The following is a 20,645-nucleotide window of genomic DNA, read 5'->3' as shown; positions in this document are numbered from 1 at the left end:
GAAGGTTTTACCAGAGAAATACTACTAAATATGTATTGGCCAGATTCTGCAGTTTTTAGAAAAGTCCCACATGTGGCTCTACTGCGCTCGTGGAATAAAACACAAGCCCTAGAAGCAAAGAAGCACCTAGTGCATTTTGAGGCCTCTTTTTTATTAGAATATATTTTAGGCAGCATGCCAGGTTTGAAGAGGTGTTGAGGTGCCAAAACAGTAGGAATCCCCCAATAGTGACCCCATTTTGGAAACCACACCCCTCAAGGAATTCATTTATGGTTGTTGTTACCATTTTGACCGCACAGTTTTTTCACAGCACGTATTTGAATTGGGCTGTGAAATGAAAAAAATGACATTTTTTTCCAATAAAATGTCATTTGTGATCAAAATGTCTTATTTTCACAGGGAACAAAATACCCCATTTTGTTGCCCAATTTGTCCTTAGTGTGGCAATACCCCATTTGTGGTGATAAACTGCCGTTTGGGCCCATGGGAGGGCTCAGAAGGAAAGGAGCGCTAGGTGTTTGTTGGAGTCCAGATTTTGCTGGATTGGTTTTCGGGTGCCATGTCGCATTTGCAGAGCCTCAGGGGTATCAAAGCAATGGAAACCCACCAGAAGTGACCCCATTTTGGAAACTACACCCCTCAAGGAATTCATTTATGGGTAATGTGACCATTTAGACCCCATAGTTTCTTCACAGTACTTATTTGAATTGGGCTGGGAATTAAAAAAAAATATATATTTTTTCCAATAATATGTCATTTTAGCTCAAAAATTCTTATTTTCACAAGAAATAAAATACTCCATTTTGTTGCCCAATTTGTCCTGAGTGCGGCAATACCCCATTTGTGGTGATAAACTGCCGTTTGGGCCCATGGGAGGGCTCAGAAGGAAAGGACCACCATTTGGCCTACTGGGGATTTTCTAGTGCGAAGTCATGTATGCAGAAGCACCTGAGGCACCAGTACAGTTGAAACCCGCAAGAAGTGACCCCGTTTTAAAAACTACACCCTTAAGGCATTCATCTAGAGGTGTAGTGAGCATTTTGACCGGAGACCTACACCCCATAAACTGTAATGTGGGTTCTCCCGGGTATGGCAATACCTTACATGTGGCTGTTATCAGTTGCCTGGGCACACAGCAGGGCTCAGAGGGGAAAGACAATGGGGATAAGCTGTGCGGAGTGCATCAAGGTAAGTAAAATTGGGGTAAATTATAAATCAAGGGATGTATGATACATTTTAAAACACTTTCATACAGAGCTCTGGTTATTCGGGACACGTGTCACATTGATATATTGTGTCATCCCTTATCGCCCTCTTATAGCAGACTTTGTACCTCTTTTGACTTTTTCCCTTCTTGCCAGTTTGGGGAACTTCTCCTGGAAAGTGTTGCCGCCCTGGTACGATGCGTGTGGCAGAAGTACTGTGCCCCCCACCCCTTCTTGGTCCCTAAAGATTAGGTTCTTGATAATCACCTCTTGAAATTCCAGGAAAGTTCCCGTCTGGCCTGCACATCGACGTAGCACGTACGCATTGTACAAAGCCATCTGTATGATGTGCCCGGCCAGCTTCTTATACCAAACCGCATGGCGCTGTAGGGCTTCAGGATTTGATCTGACAAGTCCATCCCTCCCATGTACCTATTGTAGTCCAGGATGCAGTCTGGTTTGGGGGTGGCCTTTCCTTCATATATCCTAAACCTGTAGGTATACCCTGATGCACTCTCGCAGCTTATACATCTTCACGCCATACCTTGCCCTCTTACCCGGCAGGTACTCGCGGAATTGAACCCTCCCTTTAAAATGTACCAAGGACTCTTCTCGGGGGTGTATGCTTGGGAAAACCGGGCACTGAAACGGTCTAATAGGGGTCTCTGTTTATACAAACGGTCAAAACTGGGGTCAGCTCGGGATGGGCACGGTTCATTATCAGTATAATGTAAGAAGCGAAGTATTGCCTAATTTATTTATGTTCCTGTAAAGGATCTGCCAGGCACAGCTTCGGGGTTAACTCCCATAGGTAATCAGTCGGCACCTGAATCTATGTCTCTGAGACTGACTCCAGCTTCCACCACTCAGGCTGGCAGGCTTAGGAGTGGGAGAGCCTATCGCAGCCTGGCCAGACTCAGCTAGCTCCCGCCCTCGGTCTATTTATACCTGCCTTTCCTGTTCCTCCGTTGCTTGTGATTCTTCTCGTGTGGTTTCCTGGCCTTGCTACAGCTTCTGACTATTTGATCCTGCTCCATACTGACCCTGGCTTACTGACTACTCTCCTGCTCTGCGTTTGGTACCTCGTACACTCCTGGTTTGACTCGGCTCGTTCACCTCTCTTGTTGCTCACGGTGTTGCCGTGGGCAACTGCCCCATTTCCCCTAGCTTTGTGTACCCTTGTCTGTTTGTCTCGTGCACTTACTGAGCGTAGGGACTGCCGCCCAGTTGTACCCCTTCGCCTAGGCGGTCATTGCAAGTAGGCAGGGACAGAGTGGCGGGTAGATTAGGGCTCACTTGTCCGTTTCCCTACCCCCATCATTACAGTTCCAGTTCAGAAGTTGCTTTGATGGACCTATATATTAGAAACCCCTATCAAACACCCCATTTTAGAAACTAGTCCCCTCAAAGTATTCACAACAGCATTTAGAAAGTTTATGAACCCTTTAGGTGTTTCACAGAAATTTAGAGCAAAGTAGAGGTGAAATTTACATATTTTTTTTTGTCAGAAAATCCTCTTTATACCATTTTTTATTATAACCCAAAAGGATTTATCAGAGAAACGCAACTTAATACGTATTGCCCAGATTCTGCAGTTTAGAGAAATATCCCACATGTGGCCCTAGTGCAGTAATGGACTGAAGCACCGGCCTCCGAAGCAAAGGAGCACCTAGTGGATTTTGAGGCCTCTTTTGTATTAGGCACCATGTCCGGTTTGAAGATGTCTTGTGGTGCCAAAACATTGGAAACCCCCCCAAAAGTGACCCCAATTTGGAAACTAGACCCCTTGAGGAATCCATTGTAGTTTTCTTGGGGTGCATGCGGCTTTTTGATCAGTTTTTATTCTATTTTTAGGTATTTATTCTACTATTGTTTTATTATTCTATTTTTTTTACAGCGTTCACCGTGCGCTATAAATGACATTCACTTTATTCTGCGGGGCGATACCAGATGTTTATAGTTTTTTTTATGTCTTATGGCGTTTGCACAATAAAATACGTTTTGTAAAAAATCATTCACTTTTTGTGTTACCTTATTCTAAGAGCCAGAACTTTTTTATTTTTCAGTCAATAAAGCCGTACGAGGACTTATTTTTTGCGTAACGAACTGTAGTTTCCATCAGTACCATTTTTAGGTTCATGCGACTTTTTGATCTCTTTTTATTCCGTTTTTTGTGAGGTGAAGTGACCAAACAATTGTGATTCTGGTACGGTTTATTATTATTTTCTTTTACGGGGTTCACCGTGCGGGGTTAAATAACGGAATAATTTTGTAGTTCAGGCCGTTACGGACGCGGCAATACCAATTATGTATAGTTTATTTATATATTTTTATTAATAATAAATGACTGATAAGGTAAAAAAGGGGATTTTTACTTTAATACTTTTAAAACTTTTATTTTCTTATTTTTACACATCTTTTTTTTACTTTATTACTTTGTCCCACTAGAGGACTTGAGGGCAGGAGGCCCTGATCGCAATTCTAATACACTGTACTACATGCGTAGTGCAGTGTATTAGAACTGTCAGCTACTCATTGACCGCAAGCATAGTGGGTCCTGACGTTGTCAGGACCCACTAGGCTTCCGTCTATGGCATAGCCGGACGCCATTGTTTGGTGTCCGGTTGCCATAGTCACCATCGCCGGCCGCTATCGTGTAGCAGGCCGGCGATGGCAGCTTAACCCCTAAAAAGCCGCGATCTCTATAGAAAGCGGCTTTTAAGGGGTTAATCAGCGGGGACACAGCGATCGGTCCCCGCTGTAGGAGCTGTGACAGCCGCTGTACGAGACAGCAGCTGTCACATCTCCTGTATGTGTCGGGAGGACGGCCGAAACGGCCGTTACTCCCGAGGCGTACTATTAGGTCATGGAGCGCGAACGATACAGCTGCCATGACCTAATAGTACGTCCAGGAGCAGGAAGGGGTTAACTGTACTTAAGTTTTTTTTTTTCAATTAGTCCCCCTAGGGGACTTGGACCAGTGATCGATGGATTGCTTGCAGTATATCGCTATACTAACAGTCTTCATTAGCCCCCCCCCACCCCCAAGGCTACCATGCCAACCATCAGCACCACACGATTGCGTCACAGGGGGTATACAGAGTTACTAACATTTCTAACGGCTTAGGTGCTCTATTGACCGTGGCATCTAAGGGGTTAAACGAGTGCAATCCTGCTCTTCCACTGAAGTTTTTACGCAGCTTGAGTCCGCTGCGTAAAACTCACGACATGTCCTATATTTCTGCGTTTTTTGCGTATCACGCACCCATTGAAGTCAATGGGTTCGTGAAAATCACACGCAACACACGGAAGCAGTTCCGTGGGACACGCGTGATTCGCGCAACAGCAGTAAAACTATGAATGAAAACAGAAAAGCACCACGTGCTTTTGTTTACAAACATCTAAACAGAGTGTCATAATGATGGCGGCTGCGCGAACAGCACGCAGTTGCGCATCATAAGGTGATGACACACAGAGCTGTTAAGTGCCTTTTCCGCTCACAAAACGCCGCGCTTTTTGCGCGCGCAAAACGCACAAACTCGTGTGAATCCGGTCTTAGTCTATGACCACTCTGGAGCAGAGGGAAAACCAACAATTAGAAAGAGCATACAATGGGGAAAACGGATAATTGCAGGATACAATTCACATAATGGTCAGTTATAGTCTTATTCCTCAAGTATACACACATGACATCTTATTCTGAAAAGTCACCTTAAAACAACAGTTACACTTTAAACCACTTTAGAACATGTCCAGGGTTCGAAACGCATAAGAGGGCATATCTTTTTGCAATAGGATTCTGTAAACACTTTTAAAAGAAATAAGGGCCTTTTCACATCACCGTTCGCTTTCCGTTCCGTGGTTCCGTCGGGTGAACTCCGGAACGGAAACTGAAACCACAGCTTCCGTTTCAGTCACCATTGATATCAATGGTGATGGAAAGCGCTAATGGTTTCCGTTCGTCACCATTCCGGCAGTTTTCCGTTTTTCCGACTGAATCAATAGCGGAGTCGACTGCGCTATTGATTCCGTCTGAAAACCGGAAACCTGCCGGAATGGTGACGAACAGAAACCATTAGCATAGTTTCCGTCACCATTGATATCAATGGTGACTGAAACGGAAGCTGTGATTTCACTTTCCGTTGCGGGGTTCACCCGACGGAAACCTCCAACGGAACCCCGGAACGGAAAGCGAACGGTGATGTTAACAGGCCCATATAACGATTGAAAAGGTAATATCAGTATTTTCTTCCATTATGAGCACGTGCTTTGCCTGGTAAACTGGTTTCCATCTGTGTCAAAACTAGTCTGTCATAGGTAAAGGTAGTTGTACAGAACAAGATCTACAGAAGTTTAAAAAAAGCTCAACCACTATGCAACTTTCTAATATAAATATTTAAATTGCTCTCAATTTCCAAGATCTCTGCTTGCTGTTAGAAGGTAAACCGGAATGATATTTCCTGACGCTGAAAACATGTCTTGATTATGTTTGGGCAAAAACTGAGTACTTTCTCTTAGCATTGGTGGTGAAGTGGTCTTCCCTAGAGTTTTGGTGTGGTTTTTTTAGTGAAGAAGTTTTGGCAGGATTTTAGGCACAATGTCCAAGTAATATCAGCAGTTCTAACTGACACAAACCGTAAGACATTTTTGTTTGAAATCAATGAAGTTACTGAAAAAAAACAACAATCTGAAAGTAAATAATAGAATTAGTAATTTAAGTGAAAGAACACATTACTCTGTGACAGGATTCTGGATACAGGTTAGGATGCCCATCTAGAAAGCAAATACACCATCCAGAGATAAAAACAGAAAAGTACACAGTCACCAACCAGATGATTAAAGTATGATTTATTTGTCCCTGGAGCAAACAATATACATAATACATAAACCCCAATAACGATTCCATAAATATCTCTGGATAACGGTCAGCGGCAGTGATCAGAGCAGCAAATTTCACGGTTAAAATGATAAAGTTCATATTTCTACATCCCTCGCCATTAGAAACTATCCCATTCGCATACATACATTGGGGACAGTGAACTTGGCATACCCAGATCAGTTGACGAGTCCATTCTCCCAGAAGTACATTGTTGGCATTTGTGTCGCCATGTGCCCCACAGCTTATGAGGTAATGCTCCTAGACAGTAAGTGCAGCACAATCTTCATCCAAATGGCTGCAGATATCTGTGGATCGAGTTCTGAGTTTTGCCACACTGTAGAAGTGATGTGGTTAGTGATCTCACGACCTCCCTTCCAAGGACAGCTGGTTACTTGTATAAAGCATTGAAGGCTCTGCCTATGATAAGTCTCCGCACCTCACTAGTACCAGCCCCAATTTCATAAAGTTTGGCATCACGAAGAAATCGACCCAATGGGTAATCATTAATATAGCCATTGCCTCCTGCAGAGAAAAACCATGTATATAAGATCAGTAAAAAGATTAAACCATCGTCAGTACAGGTACAAGCTGCAGTCTGAACCGAACACATTGCTATTTGAGGATACGCAATATAAATTTGAATGCATATGAACAGTGAAACCCAAAAAGTAGAAGAAGATTATTCCTGCCCTAATTTACATATATTATACACTATATGGGAAAAAGTATTCGGACACACAACCTAATCAATTCAGGTGTTTCATTCAGTCCCATTGTCTTTAGAAGGACCTATTCTTTCACAAATGTTTGCAAAGACCTCACTTAATTCCAGCGTGGTACTGTAATAGGGATGGCACCGTTGCAACAAGTGAGTTCGTCATTTTTTGTCCCTCCTATATATTCACCGATCAACTGAGTGGTATAATTATAAAGTGGAAGAATTTCGGAAACCCAGCAACTCGGCCACTTGCCAGACCACGTAAAATTAGAGCAGAGTGCAGAGGCGCATAGTGCATGCTCTGCTGACTCAAAAATTGCAGAGTTCCAAACCTTCTGTGGCATGAACAGTAGCACAAAAACTGCTACCAAGACTTACCAAGCACAATGCCAAGCGTCGGATGGTGTGGTGTAAAGCACACCAGCACTTGACTCTGGATCAGTGCAAACAAATTCTGTGGAGTAACTAATCACGCTTCTCTACTGGGTTTAGCGAATGCCAAGAGAGCATTACCTACCTTACTGCCTTGTGCCGACTTTAAAATTTAGTGGAGGAGGGATAATGCTTCGTACTAGTGAAGGGATATATTAATGCTTCAGCATACCAATACATTTTGGACAATTGTAGCTTCCAGCTTCGTGGAAACAGTTTGGAGGAAGGCATTTTTCTGTCCCAGCATGACTATGTCCTAGTGCACAAAGCAAGGTCGATAAAGGCATGGTTGGGTGGGTTTGGTGGGGAAGAGCTTGACTAGTCCGCACAGAGTTCTGACCTCAACTCCATCGAAAACCTTTGGGATAAACTAGAAACGAGATTGTGAGCCAAGCCTTGTTCAACATCATGTCTGACCTCACAAATCCTCTTCTGGGTAACTGGGCAAACGTTCCCACAGACAGAAATCTTGTACAAAGCTTTCCAAGAAGAATGGAAGTGGTTTTAGCTGCAAAGGAGGGGGGATTAATTCCATATGAATGCCTATGGATTTAGAATGGGATATCATAAGAGCTCTTTTAGGTGTAATGGGTAGGTGTCCCAATACTTTTGTCCATATAGTGTAGGTCTACTTTCCTGTTTATGGCATGCTGGTTGCTTAAAGGACCACTGTAGGCACAACAAATTTTATCAAGTGTCGTAAGATTTCTGCATTGAGTTGTCAGCACAAATTGGGCCAAATCTATCAAAATAGAATACATGATAAATTTTGCACATCTATTTTACCAAAATTCTGCACAAGAAAATCAGGACAGTCTCTCTTTATTGATACGTTCAAAACGGTCGAGGTAGACATATATAGGGTCTAAAAGACAAATATTTTTTGGCTGCATTTCACAATATAATTGTGCCGCATTTTGCTTTTCAAATGTTCCCCATTGTGCTCCGCCTAGAGGAGGCAGCACATCACAGGTATTCAAAGGGCACCAAAGAGAAGCCCTGTTTCCCCTCAGCTCTATATGACAAGGTATTGCTTGTGCCTGGAGAGTTCCTTTAAGCAAACAGTAAAAGTTTGCAAAAAGGAACGTTTATAAAATCTAACTACATTATATATCTGTTTCTCAGTTGTCCTCAACATGTACAGGTAATCTTAAAATAATGGCTCTTACATTCTTATTGCACTTCAGTGTCAGTGTTTGAGAATATCTGCTTTACACATTTTTAGGAGAAATGGATTTTATTAGTACTAAGCCACTAGTGAAATTATTGACTTAAAATGAACCCCTTGAAGATAAAGCCAGTTTTGGCCTCGTGAACAAAGCCTCTTTTTTTTCTAATCTTATATGTGTCACTTCACGTGATAACTTTGGTATGCTTTTACTTATCTTATTCTGAGATTGCTTTCTTGTGACACATTGTACTTCAGTTAGTGGTAAAATTTGGTTGATGTTTATTAGTAAAAAACACCAAAATGATGCGAAAATTTGATACAATTTGTATTTTTTTTTTAGCTTGTAAGACAGATCGTATTCAAAGTATTCAAAACAGAATTCAGAAAGTTTAACTCTTCAGGCATTTCACAGAAATTAAAACAAGGTGGAGGTAAAATTTACAAAATTTATTTTTTTGCAGAAATTAAATTAACCCATTTTGTAGTGTAACACAAAAGGTTTTACAAGAGAAATACAAATCAATATTTATTGCCCAGACACTGCAGTTTTTAGAATTATTCAACATGTGGACCCAGTGTGCTACTGGACTCACAACAACAATGAAAGACCCTTGATAGATGTTGGACATATGAACAAATACTACTAATTGCTTAAGGCAGAAACCCTGGTTTTTCAACTACCTCTCTAAATAATCTTATTAATGCTATTAGAAAGAACGAGAGACGAGCCACATGAAATTTAAAAGATAATGTTTCGCTGATAGACGTATCATAGAGCACTAGTTTGTGTTGCCATGGCGTAACTGCAGCCTCTGGTGGCAACACATGCAAATACTATCATTACACTAAGCCTATGCTATTTTAGGCATTGTGCCCTCAGGTCATTCATGATCATTAAATCTTTGACATTTCATGTGGTTCGTCTCTTGTTGCTTCTAATAGCAATAATAAAGATTTCATTATTTAGAGAGGTAGTTTGAAAACAGGGCTTCTGCCTAAGGCCCTGTTGACACAGAGTATTTTGACGAGCTTTCTGGCGCGGAAACCGCTCCGCAAAACTCGTCAAAAACTGGACAAAAATTTAATTTAAAATCAATTTTTGCATCAACACCAACACCCAGTAAAGGGGGGGGGGGCAGTCTGGGGGCTGAATACTAGTGTCCATCCCTTCATATAACCTAAATTTGTAAGTATACCTTGATGCACTCTCGCATGGCTTATACATTATTCACGCCATAGACCAGGGGTCTCAAGCATGTGGCCCCTGGGGCTGTCATCTGTGGCCCGCGGGACACAGAGCCGCTAGTATCGGCTCTGCTCAGAGACTCTGGAATTCCCTGACATCGCTGTCCACATATGAACAGCGATGTCTGGGGCTTCCCCAGAGCCGGAGTCCCGGGCAGAGCGCTAGTATCGGCTCTGCTCCGGGACTCTGTGGAATTCCCTGACATCGCTGCCCATATATGGACAGTGTGTCAGGGTCTTCCTCAGAGAGGAGTCCCGGGCAGAGCGCTAGTATAGGCTCTGCTCTGGGGAAGCCTCTGACATCGCTGTCCATACAGCGACAACGATGTCAGGGGCTTCCCCAGAGCAGGAGTCCCAGTGATGTCAGGAGCACAGCTAGAGTCCCAGGAAGAGCCTACTAGTGCCCGGGACTCAGCTCTGGGGTTGCCCCTGACATCTCTGTCCATATATGGACAGTGATGTCAGGAGCAGAGCTGGAATCCCAGGCTGCACTCACAACTCTACTATTATACCATGTACTTTACTCCAGTCACATCCAGAGCTGCAGTCACTACTCAACTGCAACATCATGTACTATACTCCAGAGACATCCACAGCTACACTCCCAACTCTACTGCAAGATCAGTAGATGCAAACATCTTGTCTTATACTCCAAACAAATCCAGAGCTCCAATCACAACTCTATTATATAATGTGCTATACTCCAGTCACATCCAGAGCTGCAGTCACAACTCTACTGTAACATCATGTCCTATACTCCAGTCACATCCAGTGCTGCAGTCACAACTGTACTGTAACATCAGGTCCCATACTCCAAACAAATCCAGAGCTGCAGTCACAAATCTAATGTAGTTCGAGTGCTAGAAGCGGCTCTGCTCCGGGACTCCAGCTCTGGGCAAGACCCTGACATCACAGTGGTAGCATATTTCGGAGGGCACTGTGGCCTTATCTAGGGGTGTGTTGCATTATCTCCAAAGGGCACAGCGGCAGCATCCACCGAGGGCACTGCGGCAGCATCTAAAAAGGGGATGCCCAATCTTGACATGTGTGTCTGCCAAACGCTGCTAACTGAGCCGCCGGACTGCATTTAGCGACACAAACTGGAAAACTGGATTGTTGAAATAAGCAGAAGGAGAAATCTCAAATTTTAAACCTAGCGGTATTATTATAGTAATGTAGTATTATTATAGTAACAGTGTTATTGTAGTTCAAACAACTAATTGATTACCGTATTTTCCGGACTATAAGGCGCACATAAAATGCTGAGAATTTCTCAGAAATAGAAAGTGCGCCTTATAATCCGGTGCGCCTTATATATGAACCCGACAGTAAAGAGAGGGGTTCATACAGGATCCTTTACCTCTATCGTGGGCGGCAGGGGTCGGCGGCGGCATACCACAGCACACACCATGCTCCTCCCCCCCGTGCGCCTAGGAATGAACTGAAAAAGTACGGTAAGGGTATGTGCACACACACTAATTACGTCCGTAATTGACGGACGTATTTCGGCCGCAAGTCCCGGACCGAACAGTGCAAGGAGCCGGGCTCCTAGCATCATAGTTATGTACGATGCTAGAAGTCCCTGCCTCGCTGCAGGACAACTGTCCCGTACTGTAAACATGATTATACTACGGGACAGTTGTCCTGCAGCAAGGCAGGGACTCCTAGCGTTGTACATAAGTATGATGCTAGGAGCCCGGCTCCTTGCACTGTGTTCGGTCCGGGACTTGCGGCCGAAATACGTCCGTCAATTACGGACGTAATTAGTGTGTGTGCACATACCCTAAACGTTTTGATTTGCAATTACAGCTGAACCAGTTGCAAGTTATTGTTAAAAAGTGTAATAAATTTTGACTTGCAGTCTGAGCAATGGTTTATTTAACGGTAATGTGCTGCGCCTTATAATCCAGTGCGCCTTATATATGAAACATGATTGCTTATAAGGCGCTCATAGAAAGTGCGCCTTATAATCCGGTGCGCCTTATAGTCCGGAAAATACGGTAATAATAATTTTGTATTGTATCAAGTTTGAAAGTAATGCGGCCCGTCAACATCCCATTTCTTCTATATGCGGCCCACTTACCCCGCTGAGTTTGAGACCCCTGCCATAGACTATACGAAAAAGAACCAGAGCAAATAGCCAACCGTATGAAAAAGTACAACAATTTTTATTATACAAATACAACAAACAATTTGTTAAAATACATATAAAGACACGACTCTAGTACAGTTCTGCTGGATAGCATGTAAGCGATATATTTAAGGCTGTACTAGATATCTGCAAGTTTTTCATTCCAACCCAAAGTGGGGATTCAAAAAATTATTAACTCAAATCCCTGCAAGTATATGTGAACTTTTAGGAAAAAAAAAAAAAAGGGAAAGCGGAGAAAAATGTCAGTGACACACCCTCTGAAAAAGCAAATATAGCGAAACGCGCGTTGGGGTCTGGTGGTGGAGCAACACTTGGTCTGCTGTTATGGGTAAGGCTGTCTCATGTTAAATCTGCAGGCACTGACATTTTTCTCCTCTTTCCCTTTTTTTTCCTAAAAGTTCACATATGCTTACAGGGATTTGAGTTAATCATTTTTTGAATCCCCACTTTGGGTTGGAATGAAAAACTTGCAGATATCTAGTACAGCCTTAAATATATCGCTTACATGCTATCCAGCAAAACTGTACTAGAGTCGTGTCTTTATATGTATTTTAACAAATTGTTTGTTGTATTTGTATAATAAAAATTGTTGTACTTTTTCATACGGTTGGCTATATGCTCTGGTTCTTTTTCGATAGTCTATGTATCTATGGAGCTGCTTATATGGTAAATTATGGGGGGATGTTGGTGCTATAAACATTTTCCAGCCCTTTACAGAACTGCTTTTGGAGTAGATTTGTTGATTATTATTCACACATCTTCACGCCATACCTTGCCCTCTTACTCGGCAGGTACTGGCGGAATTGAACCCTCCCTTTAAAATGTACCAGGGACTCATCAATAGAAATACACTTCTCGGGGGTGAATGCTTGGGAAAACCGGGCACTGAAACGGTCTAATAGGGGTCTCCATTTATACAAACGGTCAAAACTGGGGTCATCTCGGGGTGGGCACGGCTCATTATAAGTATAATGTAACAAGCGAAGTATTGCCTCATTTTTTTAGGTTCCAGTTCAGTTCTGAAGTTTGAGGGGCCCATATATTAGAAACCCCTATCAGACACCCCATTTTAGAAACTAGACCCCTCAAAGTATTCACAACAGCATTTAGAAAGTTTATTAACTCTTTAGGTGTTTCACAGGAATTTAAAGCAAAGTAGAGGTGAAATTTACATATTTTTTTTTTGTCAGAAAATCTTTTATTCAATTTTTTTCAGTAAAACAGAAGGTTTTACCAGAGAAACGCAACTCAATACTTATTGCCCAGATTCTGTAGTTCTGAGAAATATCCCACATGTGGCCCTAGTGCAGTAATGGACTGAAGCAGCGGCCTCAGGAGCACCTAGAGGATTTTGAGGCCCCCTTTTTATTAGGCACCATGTCTGGTTTGAAGAGGTCTTGTGGTGCCAAAACAGTGGAAACACCCCAAAAGTGACCCTATTTTGGAAACTAGACCCCTTGAGGAATCCATTGTAGTTTTCATGGGGTGCATCTGGCTTTTTGATCAGTTTTTATTATATTTTTAAGAGGCTTGTGACTAAAAAACAGCAATTCTACTATTGTTTTTTTTTTTATAGCGTTCACCGTGCGCTATAAATGACATTCACTTTATTCTGCGGGCGATACCATATGTTAGTTTTTTTTTTTTATGTCTTATGGCATTTGCACAATAAAAAAGTAAATTATTTTTTACAAAAAGTATTTGTTACACCTTATTCTAAGAGGCAGAACTTTTTTATTTTTCCATCAAGAAAGCCGTGCGAGGACTTGTTTGCGTAACGAACAGTAGTTTCGATCAGCACCATTTTTAGGTACATGCGACTTTTTGATTTCTTTTTATTCCATTTTTGGGAGGTGAAGTGACCAAACAATTGTGATTCTGGTATGGTTTATTATGAATTTCTTTTATGGGTTCATCATGTGGGATAAATTATTTTTGTAGTTCAGGCCGCTACGGACGCAGCGATACCAATTATGTATAGTTTGTTTATTTTTATTAATAATAAAAGGACTGATAAGGGGATTTTTACTTTTAAAATTATTATTTTTATACAAGTTTTTTTTACTTTATTACTTTGTCCCACTAGGGGACTTGAGGGCAGGAGGACCTGATCGCAATTCTAATACACTGCACTACATGCATAGTGCAGTGTATTAGAGCTGTCAGTTGCTCGTTGACAACACAACATAGTGGGTCCTTACTTTGTCAGGACCCAATAGGCTTCCGTAACTTTCAAATCTTTTATCTGGTTCTACTCAGTCTATATGCTCCCTTCATTTGCATTTCTCTCTGCTCCGGCAGTATGACGGATCTGTTTAGCTTTTGCCCCTTTTTTTACCTCTACGGCCACCGTAGTTCCTTTGGTTTCCTTGACTACAGACGCCGGCTGTCCGCTTGCGGCGTTTGTATTTTCCCCTGCAGTTACATCTGGTTGTTCCACGTCCTCACTTAGCCCGGTTCTTCTGAATTACGGTAAATTCCTTACATCATCTGCAAGGCTTTCCTTAGTGGTTTTTTTTGGGCTAGCCGATGTCTGTTTTACGCTCTGAAAATATGTGTTTATCATAGATTTCATCTAACTTGTTACATTGTAGTCATGTATTTAGGCTTTGAGGTTCATCTTTCCATCATCATTGTTTACATTTTTTTCCACTGTCTTTGTTTTAACTTTGATTGTAACCTTGATGACGTCATTTACATCAGTTTTGTTTAGTGCAATTGTTTGGCGGTTTTTTACTTTGACCTCCTCCCCCTTGTCCACATGTGTATTTAAGCTGTATGTTGTGCCATGCTTTTACTCATTTTTTGCCTGATGAAGACGCAGGTTCTTTGTTGAAACGCGTTGCCCCTCTTTGCAAAATAAATCCACGCATTATTATTACTCCTTTGTGTAGCGCTTTCCTATATCTATATATATTTTTTTCTCAAAAAATATACACCTTTTATATGGCCTTTCTCACGGCACAATACAATTGATGCCGGCATCTGGATATTGAAAGCTGCAACCTATTTTTCTACTGCCTACATCCCTAAGTTGTACCTGCCAGTACATACTTCTTTAGGTGAGTGCTATAACTTACCACCACTACTAATTAACTATCAGGTTTATCTTGCACCATGTGGTGCTGTGTACGTTTTTTTTTTTTTTTCTTTTTTCTTCCCAGACACTGTCCTCTAAGTTTAGGAGCTGTAAGTTACAGCTCCTGCTTAGAGCAGCCTGCTCAAAAAGATTCCGACCCCAGCTGCTTAACCCTTTGATCGCTGCGGTCCGTGTCACGATCAAAGGGGATTCCCCTCTTCGATCGAGTCACCGGCAACATGATCGAAGACAGGGGAATCCGTCGGCAGTCAGCCCTGGGGACTACAAAAGGAACCCAGGGCTGTCTGCTCAGTATGCCTGCAGTTACGGCACACTATGCGCTGCCCCAACAGCGGCATGTGTCATAGTGACACAAAAGATCATGTATTAGCATACAAGAGTATGCTAATATATTAGAAGTAAAAAATAAAGTTATAAAAAAAGTTATCCCTTGATGGAACAAAAAAAAAAAAAAAAGTTAAAAAAAAATTATTTTGCATAAAATACATTTTATTTCACATTACATAAAAACAAAAAAGTACACATATTAGGTATCTACACGTCCGTAATAGTCTGAAGAATTTATTTAACAGGTTATTTAGGGTGAAACATGAACGGGATAAAAAAAAAAAAAAAAAAAAAAAAACAAACTGCAGAAAACGGCTTTTTCCTATATTCACGCCGTAAAAATAAATTCTATAACTTGGTGATTATTTTTCGTACGTAAATGAAAAAAATAATAAATAAAAAAAATAAAAATAAAAAAGTTATGGCTGCTGGGAAGCAGGGAGGCAAAAACAGGAAAAGTTAGCTGGTCATTAAGGCCTTTTCAGTCCCGTCATTAAGGGGTTAAAGGCTACACATGGTGCTCAAATAAAAACAAACATTTGTGCAAGTCACTTATTACCTTACCTAGACACTGGATACCGTCAAGAGCCACTTGAGTAGCACATTCTGCAGAGTAAAGGATGACTCCAGCACAGTCCTGTATAAAAATTAAACATTACCGATAACAAAATATTATAATGTCAAAACAACGTTCCTTTTAAGACTATGTACACCTTTGTTATAGCATGTTCACATCAGCGTTGCTTTTCCGTTGGAGCTTTCAGTTGGGTTAACCCCTCAATGGAAAGGCAAACTGAAACCTTAGCTTCCGTTTCCATCACCATGGACTCAATGGTGACGGAAACTTTGCTAATCCTTTCCGTTTGTCACCGTTGTGACCGGGTCCCGCTTTTTTTGATGGATAAAGAGCACAGTCGACTGTTGTGACCAACGGAAGCCATGAGCAATGACGGAAAGCTCAGATGGAACACCTCAATTGAAAAGCAACGCTGATGTGAACACAGCCTTGTCATTATTATTATTTTTATTAAATTATTGTATTTAGTGTTTTTAAAGAGTAACTAAAGTTTTAAAAGTCTTGACATATAGTGACATGTCAGAGTTCTGATCAGTAAGGGGCCGAGCACTGACCACCCCACCACCAAATCGCTAAAACTATGAGCGCCATCAGAAACGAAGTGACAGCGTTCACCTGACGGACCCCCGCTGATTAAAACTTCTGACACGTCAAAAGTTTTTTTTAAAAAAAAAGCTTACTTACACTTTAATAAGCAATTTTGAAAATTGCTTAATTATTTTTTTTTTACTTTAAGATACAGCTTCTATGCATCCCGTATACACTGGACACTGGACTTTGATGCGATCGCTATTAGCTGGATCCTGTGTGTCGGACACACAGGACCCGCTTTCAGCCGAGCCGTCATTTTAGCTGAACAGACAGACCAGGCAGAGGCTAAACGATACAGCTTCTATGTACAGGATACATAGAACCGGTGTCTTCAATAGTAAAAATAAAACTCAACAAAAGAGTGTTTTTAAGAAACGTTAATAATCAAATACATTGATTTAATAATAAAACAAAAATTGCTAGCAAAGGTGTACATAGCCTTTGAATTCAATATCCATTGACCTCTAATGGGGAAGTACCGAAAAGGACATTTAATTTTATTAAATGAATCTACTACCCAGATAAAATCAGGCGGCTACCATGTCACTTACCTTAGCACTGAAATGTCCCTGGTCACACGCTCTGGCCACATTATAGACATACTGACGGCATGCGGTCAGACGTGTATACATATCAGCCATCTTTCCCTGCATAAGCTGACAAAGAATATCAGAAATAAGAATAACGGTCTAGGATAGGGACAATAATACACATATACAATCAAGGTCCGATAACCCTGCAGAGGCAATAGTTCCTGCTTGTAAACTGATCAGTAGAACACTCCTTAAATGGTAACAAACAAAAGGCTCATAGTCCCCTCTGGAGAGTTTTATTAAACAATTGATTTAATTGCTTTACTCCTTCTGGATTATGTTGGACCAAGACGGAAGATGAGGAGACTATTGATTTAACTTCATTGGATCAAGGAAAAAAAAAAAAAAAAGAGAAGGACAATAAAATAATGTTTATAAGGTGGGAAAAACTCTAGGAAAAACGGATACACTGTGTTATACCTATACTAAGTGCAGGGCCTGAGGAGGGGGCTCATGGTGCTCTTTGAATCTCAGACATGCACCGCCCCCTCAAACCCTACTGTGTATTAGTTTTTCCAGGAGGGTTTCTTTCCCCTTCCTGCTGCAGCCAGTTTTGACCTTCCTGACAGCCTCTTTTTTTTCCAGACAGGTTTATATGGTAATAACTTGGGAATGCTTTTACCTATTCAAGCGATTCTGAGACTGTCTCCTCATGACACATCATACTTTATGTTAGATGTAAAATTTAGTCGATACATTCATTGTCTATTTCTGAAAACCCCCAAAATTTAGAGATTAGCAATAATTAGCGTTTTCTAAATGCGAATGTATCTGCTTGTAAGACCACACAAAATAGTTACTAATCAACATTTCCCATATGTTTACTTTATTTTGGCATCGTTACAAGGCTTATAATGTTTAGCAGCAATTTCTATTTTTTTAGGGACCAGTTTAGTTCTGAAGTGGCTTTAAGGGGCCCATACATTAGAACCCTTAAATCACCCTATGCCCCTTCAAAGAATTCAAAACCACATTTAGAAAGTTTCTTAAAGACGCAGCCCAGTTTGAGCCTTAAGGTAAGTTTCAGACCTCATTTTTCAATTCTGTCACTTTATCTGGTGATTCGGAGACTGTTTTCTTGTGACACATTGGACTTCATGTTCGTGGTAAAATTTGGTCAATACATTCAGTGTATTTGTGAAAAACACCTACATTTACAGAAAATTTTGCAAAATGTTAATTTTTCTAAATTTGAATTCATCTGCTTGTAAGACAGATAGTAGTAATACAACACAAAATAGTTACTAGTTCACAAATCGCATATGTCTTCTTTGTGTTTGCATCATTTTTTTAACATGGCTTTATTTTTCTAGGACGTTACAAGGTTTAGAACTTTAGCAGCAATTTCTCACATATTTAAGAAAAATCCTGTTTTTATACGGACCAGTTCAGTTCCGAAGTGGTTTTGGAGGTGTATATATTAGAAACCCCCCCATTTTAAAACTGCACACCTCAAATTATTTAAAACAGCATTTAGAAAGGTTTTTTTTAACCCTTTAGGAGTTTCACAAGAAGTAAAGCAAAGTGTAGGTGAAATTAAAAATTTTTTTTTTTTTTTTAAGAAATTCATTGTAACGTATGTCTCATTAAGCCTTACAGAAAAAAAAAAAAAGAGGAAAGAACTCCATATTTATCGCCCTGATTCTGCAGTTTTTAGTAATATCCCACATGTGGCCCTAGTGTGATAATGGACTGAAGCACAGACCTCAGAAGCAAAAGGAGCACCTAGTGGATTTTGGAGCCTCCTTTTTATTCAAATATATTTTAGGCACAGTCAGGTTTAACCCCTTAAAGACGCAGCCTAGTTTGGGCCTTAAGGCTCAGAGCCCATTTTTGAAATCTGACATATTTCACTTTATGTGGTAACGTCGGAATGATTAAACTTATCCAAGCGATTCTGAGATTGTTTTCTCGTGAGACATTGGGCTTTAGGTTAGTGGTAAAATTTGGTCGATATAATTCAGTGTTTATTTGTGAAAAATTCCAAAATTTAGAGAAAATTTAGAAAAAAAATAGAATTTTTCTGAATTTAAATGCATCTGCTTGTAAAACAGATGGTTGTACCACCCAAAATAGTTACTAGTTCACATTTCCCATATGTCTACTTTAGATTGGCATCGTTTTTTGAACACTTATTTTTCTTGGACGTTACAAGGCTTAGAACATAAACAGCAATTTCTCGTATTTAAGAAAATTTCAAGCGTCTTTTTTTTTTTTTAAAGGTACCTGTTCAGTTCTGAAGTGGCATAGAGGGGCCTATGTATTAGAAACCCCCATAAAACACCCAATTTTAAAAACTAGACCCCTCAAAGTATTCAAAACAGCATTTAGAAAGTTTATTTAACCCTTTAAGCATTTCACAGGAATTAAAGCAAAGTGGAGGTGAAATTTGCAAATTAAATTTCTTGCTGAATTTCAATTTTATTAAATTTTTTCCTGTAACACAGAAGGTTTTACCAGAGAAACACTACTAAATATGTATTGTCCAGATTCTGCAGTTTTTTTTTTAGAAATGTCCCACATGTGTCTCTAGTGTGCTCGTGGACATAACACAAGCCCCGGTAGCAAAGAAACACCTAGTGCATTTTGAGGCCTCTTTTTTATTAGAATATATTTTAGGCAGCATGCCAGGTTTGAAGAAGTGTTAAGGTGCCAAAACAGTAGGAATCCCCCAAAAGTGACCCCATTTTGGAAACTACACCCCTCAAGGAATTAATTTATGGTTGTTGTTACCATTTTGACCCCACAGTTTTTACACAGCACATGTTTGAATTGGGCTGTGAAATAAAAAACAAAAAAGACATTTTTTTTCCAAAAAGTTGGCATTTTATATCAAAATTTCTTATTTTCATAGGGAAATACCCCATTTTGTTGCCCAATTTCTCCTGAGTGCAGCAATACCCCATTTGTGGTGATAAACTGCCGTTTGGGCCAATGGGAGGGCTTAGAAGGAAAGGAGCGCTATTTGTTCTTTGGAGTTCAGATTTAGCTTGATTGGTTTTCAGGTGCCATGTCACATTTGCAGAGCCCCAGAGGTATCAAAACAAGGGAAACCCACCAGAAGTAACCCCATTTTGGAAACTACACCCCTCAAGGAATTCATTTATGGGTGTTGTGACCATTTAGACCCCATAATTTTTCCAATAATTGGCTCAAAATGTCTTACTTTCACAAGAAATAAAATACCCCATTGTGTTGCCCAATTTGTCCTGAGTGCGGCAATACCCCATTTGTGGTGATAAACTGCCGTTTGGGCCCATGGGAGGGCTCAGAAGGAAAGGACCACCATTTGGCCTACTGGGGATGTTCTGGTGCGAAGTCATGTATGCAGAAGCCCCTGAGGTATCAGTACAGTTGACCCCATTTTAAAAACTACACCCTTAAGGCATTCATCTAGAAGTGTAGTGAGCATTTTGACCGGAGACATACACCCCATAAACTTATGTGGGTTCTCACTGGTGCGGCAATACCCTCAATGTGGCTGTTAACAGCTGCCTGGGCACACAGCAGGGCTCAGAAGGGAAAGACGAGGGGGGATAAGCTGTGCGGAGTGCATCAGGGTAAGTAAAACTGGGGTAGATTAAAATCAAAGGGATGTATGATAAATCTTAAAACACTCATACAGAGCCCTGGTTTTTCGGGACATGTGTCACAT

At 40.9% G+C, this 20,645-nt stretch overlaps 1 protein-coding gene across 2 annotated transcripts in view; it reads right to left on the bottom strand.

The window, feature by feature from the left end:
- Positions 1-6,038: 6,038 nt before the first annotated feature.
- The window catches only part of IVD (isovaleryl-CoA dehydrogenase), a 97,247-nt gene continuing 82,640 nt past the window's right edge, over positions 6,039-20,645 (bottom strand). For both annotated transcript variants that reach the window (XM_075843338.1, XM_075843339.1), the window contains exons 10-12: positions 16,949-17,053; positions 15,794-15,866; positions 6,039-6,606 (exon numbers count right to left, since the gene is read on the bottom strand). In XM_075843338.1, coding sequence (XP_075699453.1) covers positions 6,473-6,606; positions 15,794-15,866; positions 16,949-17,053 — 312 coding nt within the window. In that variant the 3' untranslated portion in view covers positions 6,039-6,472. The remainder of the gene's footprint in view (positions 6,607-15,793; positions 15,867-16,948; positions 17,054-20,645) is intronic.

This window comes from Rhinoderma darwinii, chromosome 12 (assembly GCF_050947455.1).
Source record: "Rhinoderma darwinii isolate aRhiDar2 chromosome 12, aRhiDar2.hap1, whole genome shotgun sequence".
In the NCBI taxonomy this organism is placed as follows: domain Eukaryota; kingdom Metazoa; phylum Chordata; class Amphibia; order Anura; family Rhinodermatidae; genus Rhinoderma; species Rhinoderma darwinii.
This window is presented reverse-complemented; position numbering and strand designations above follow the sequence as displayed.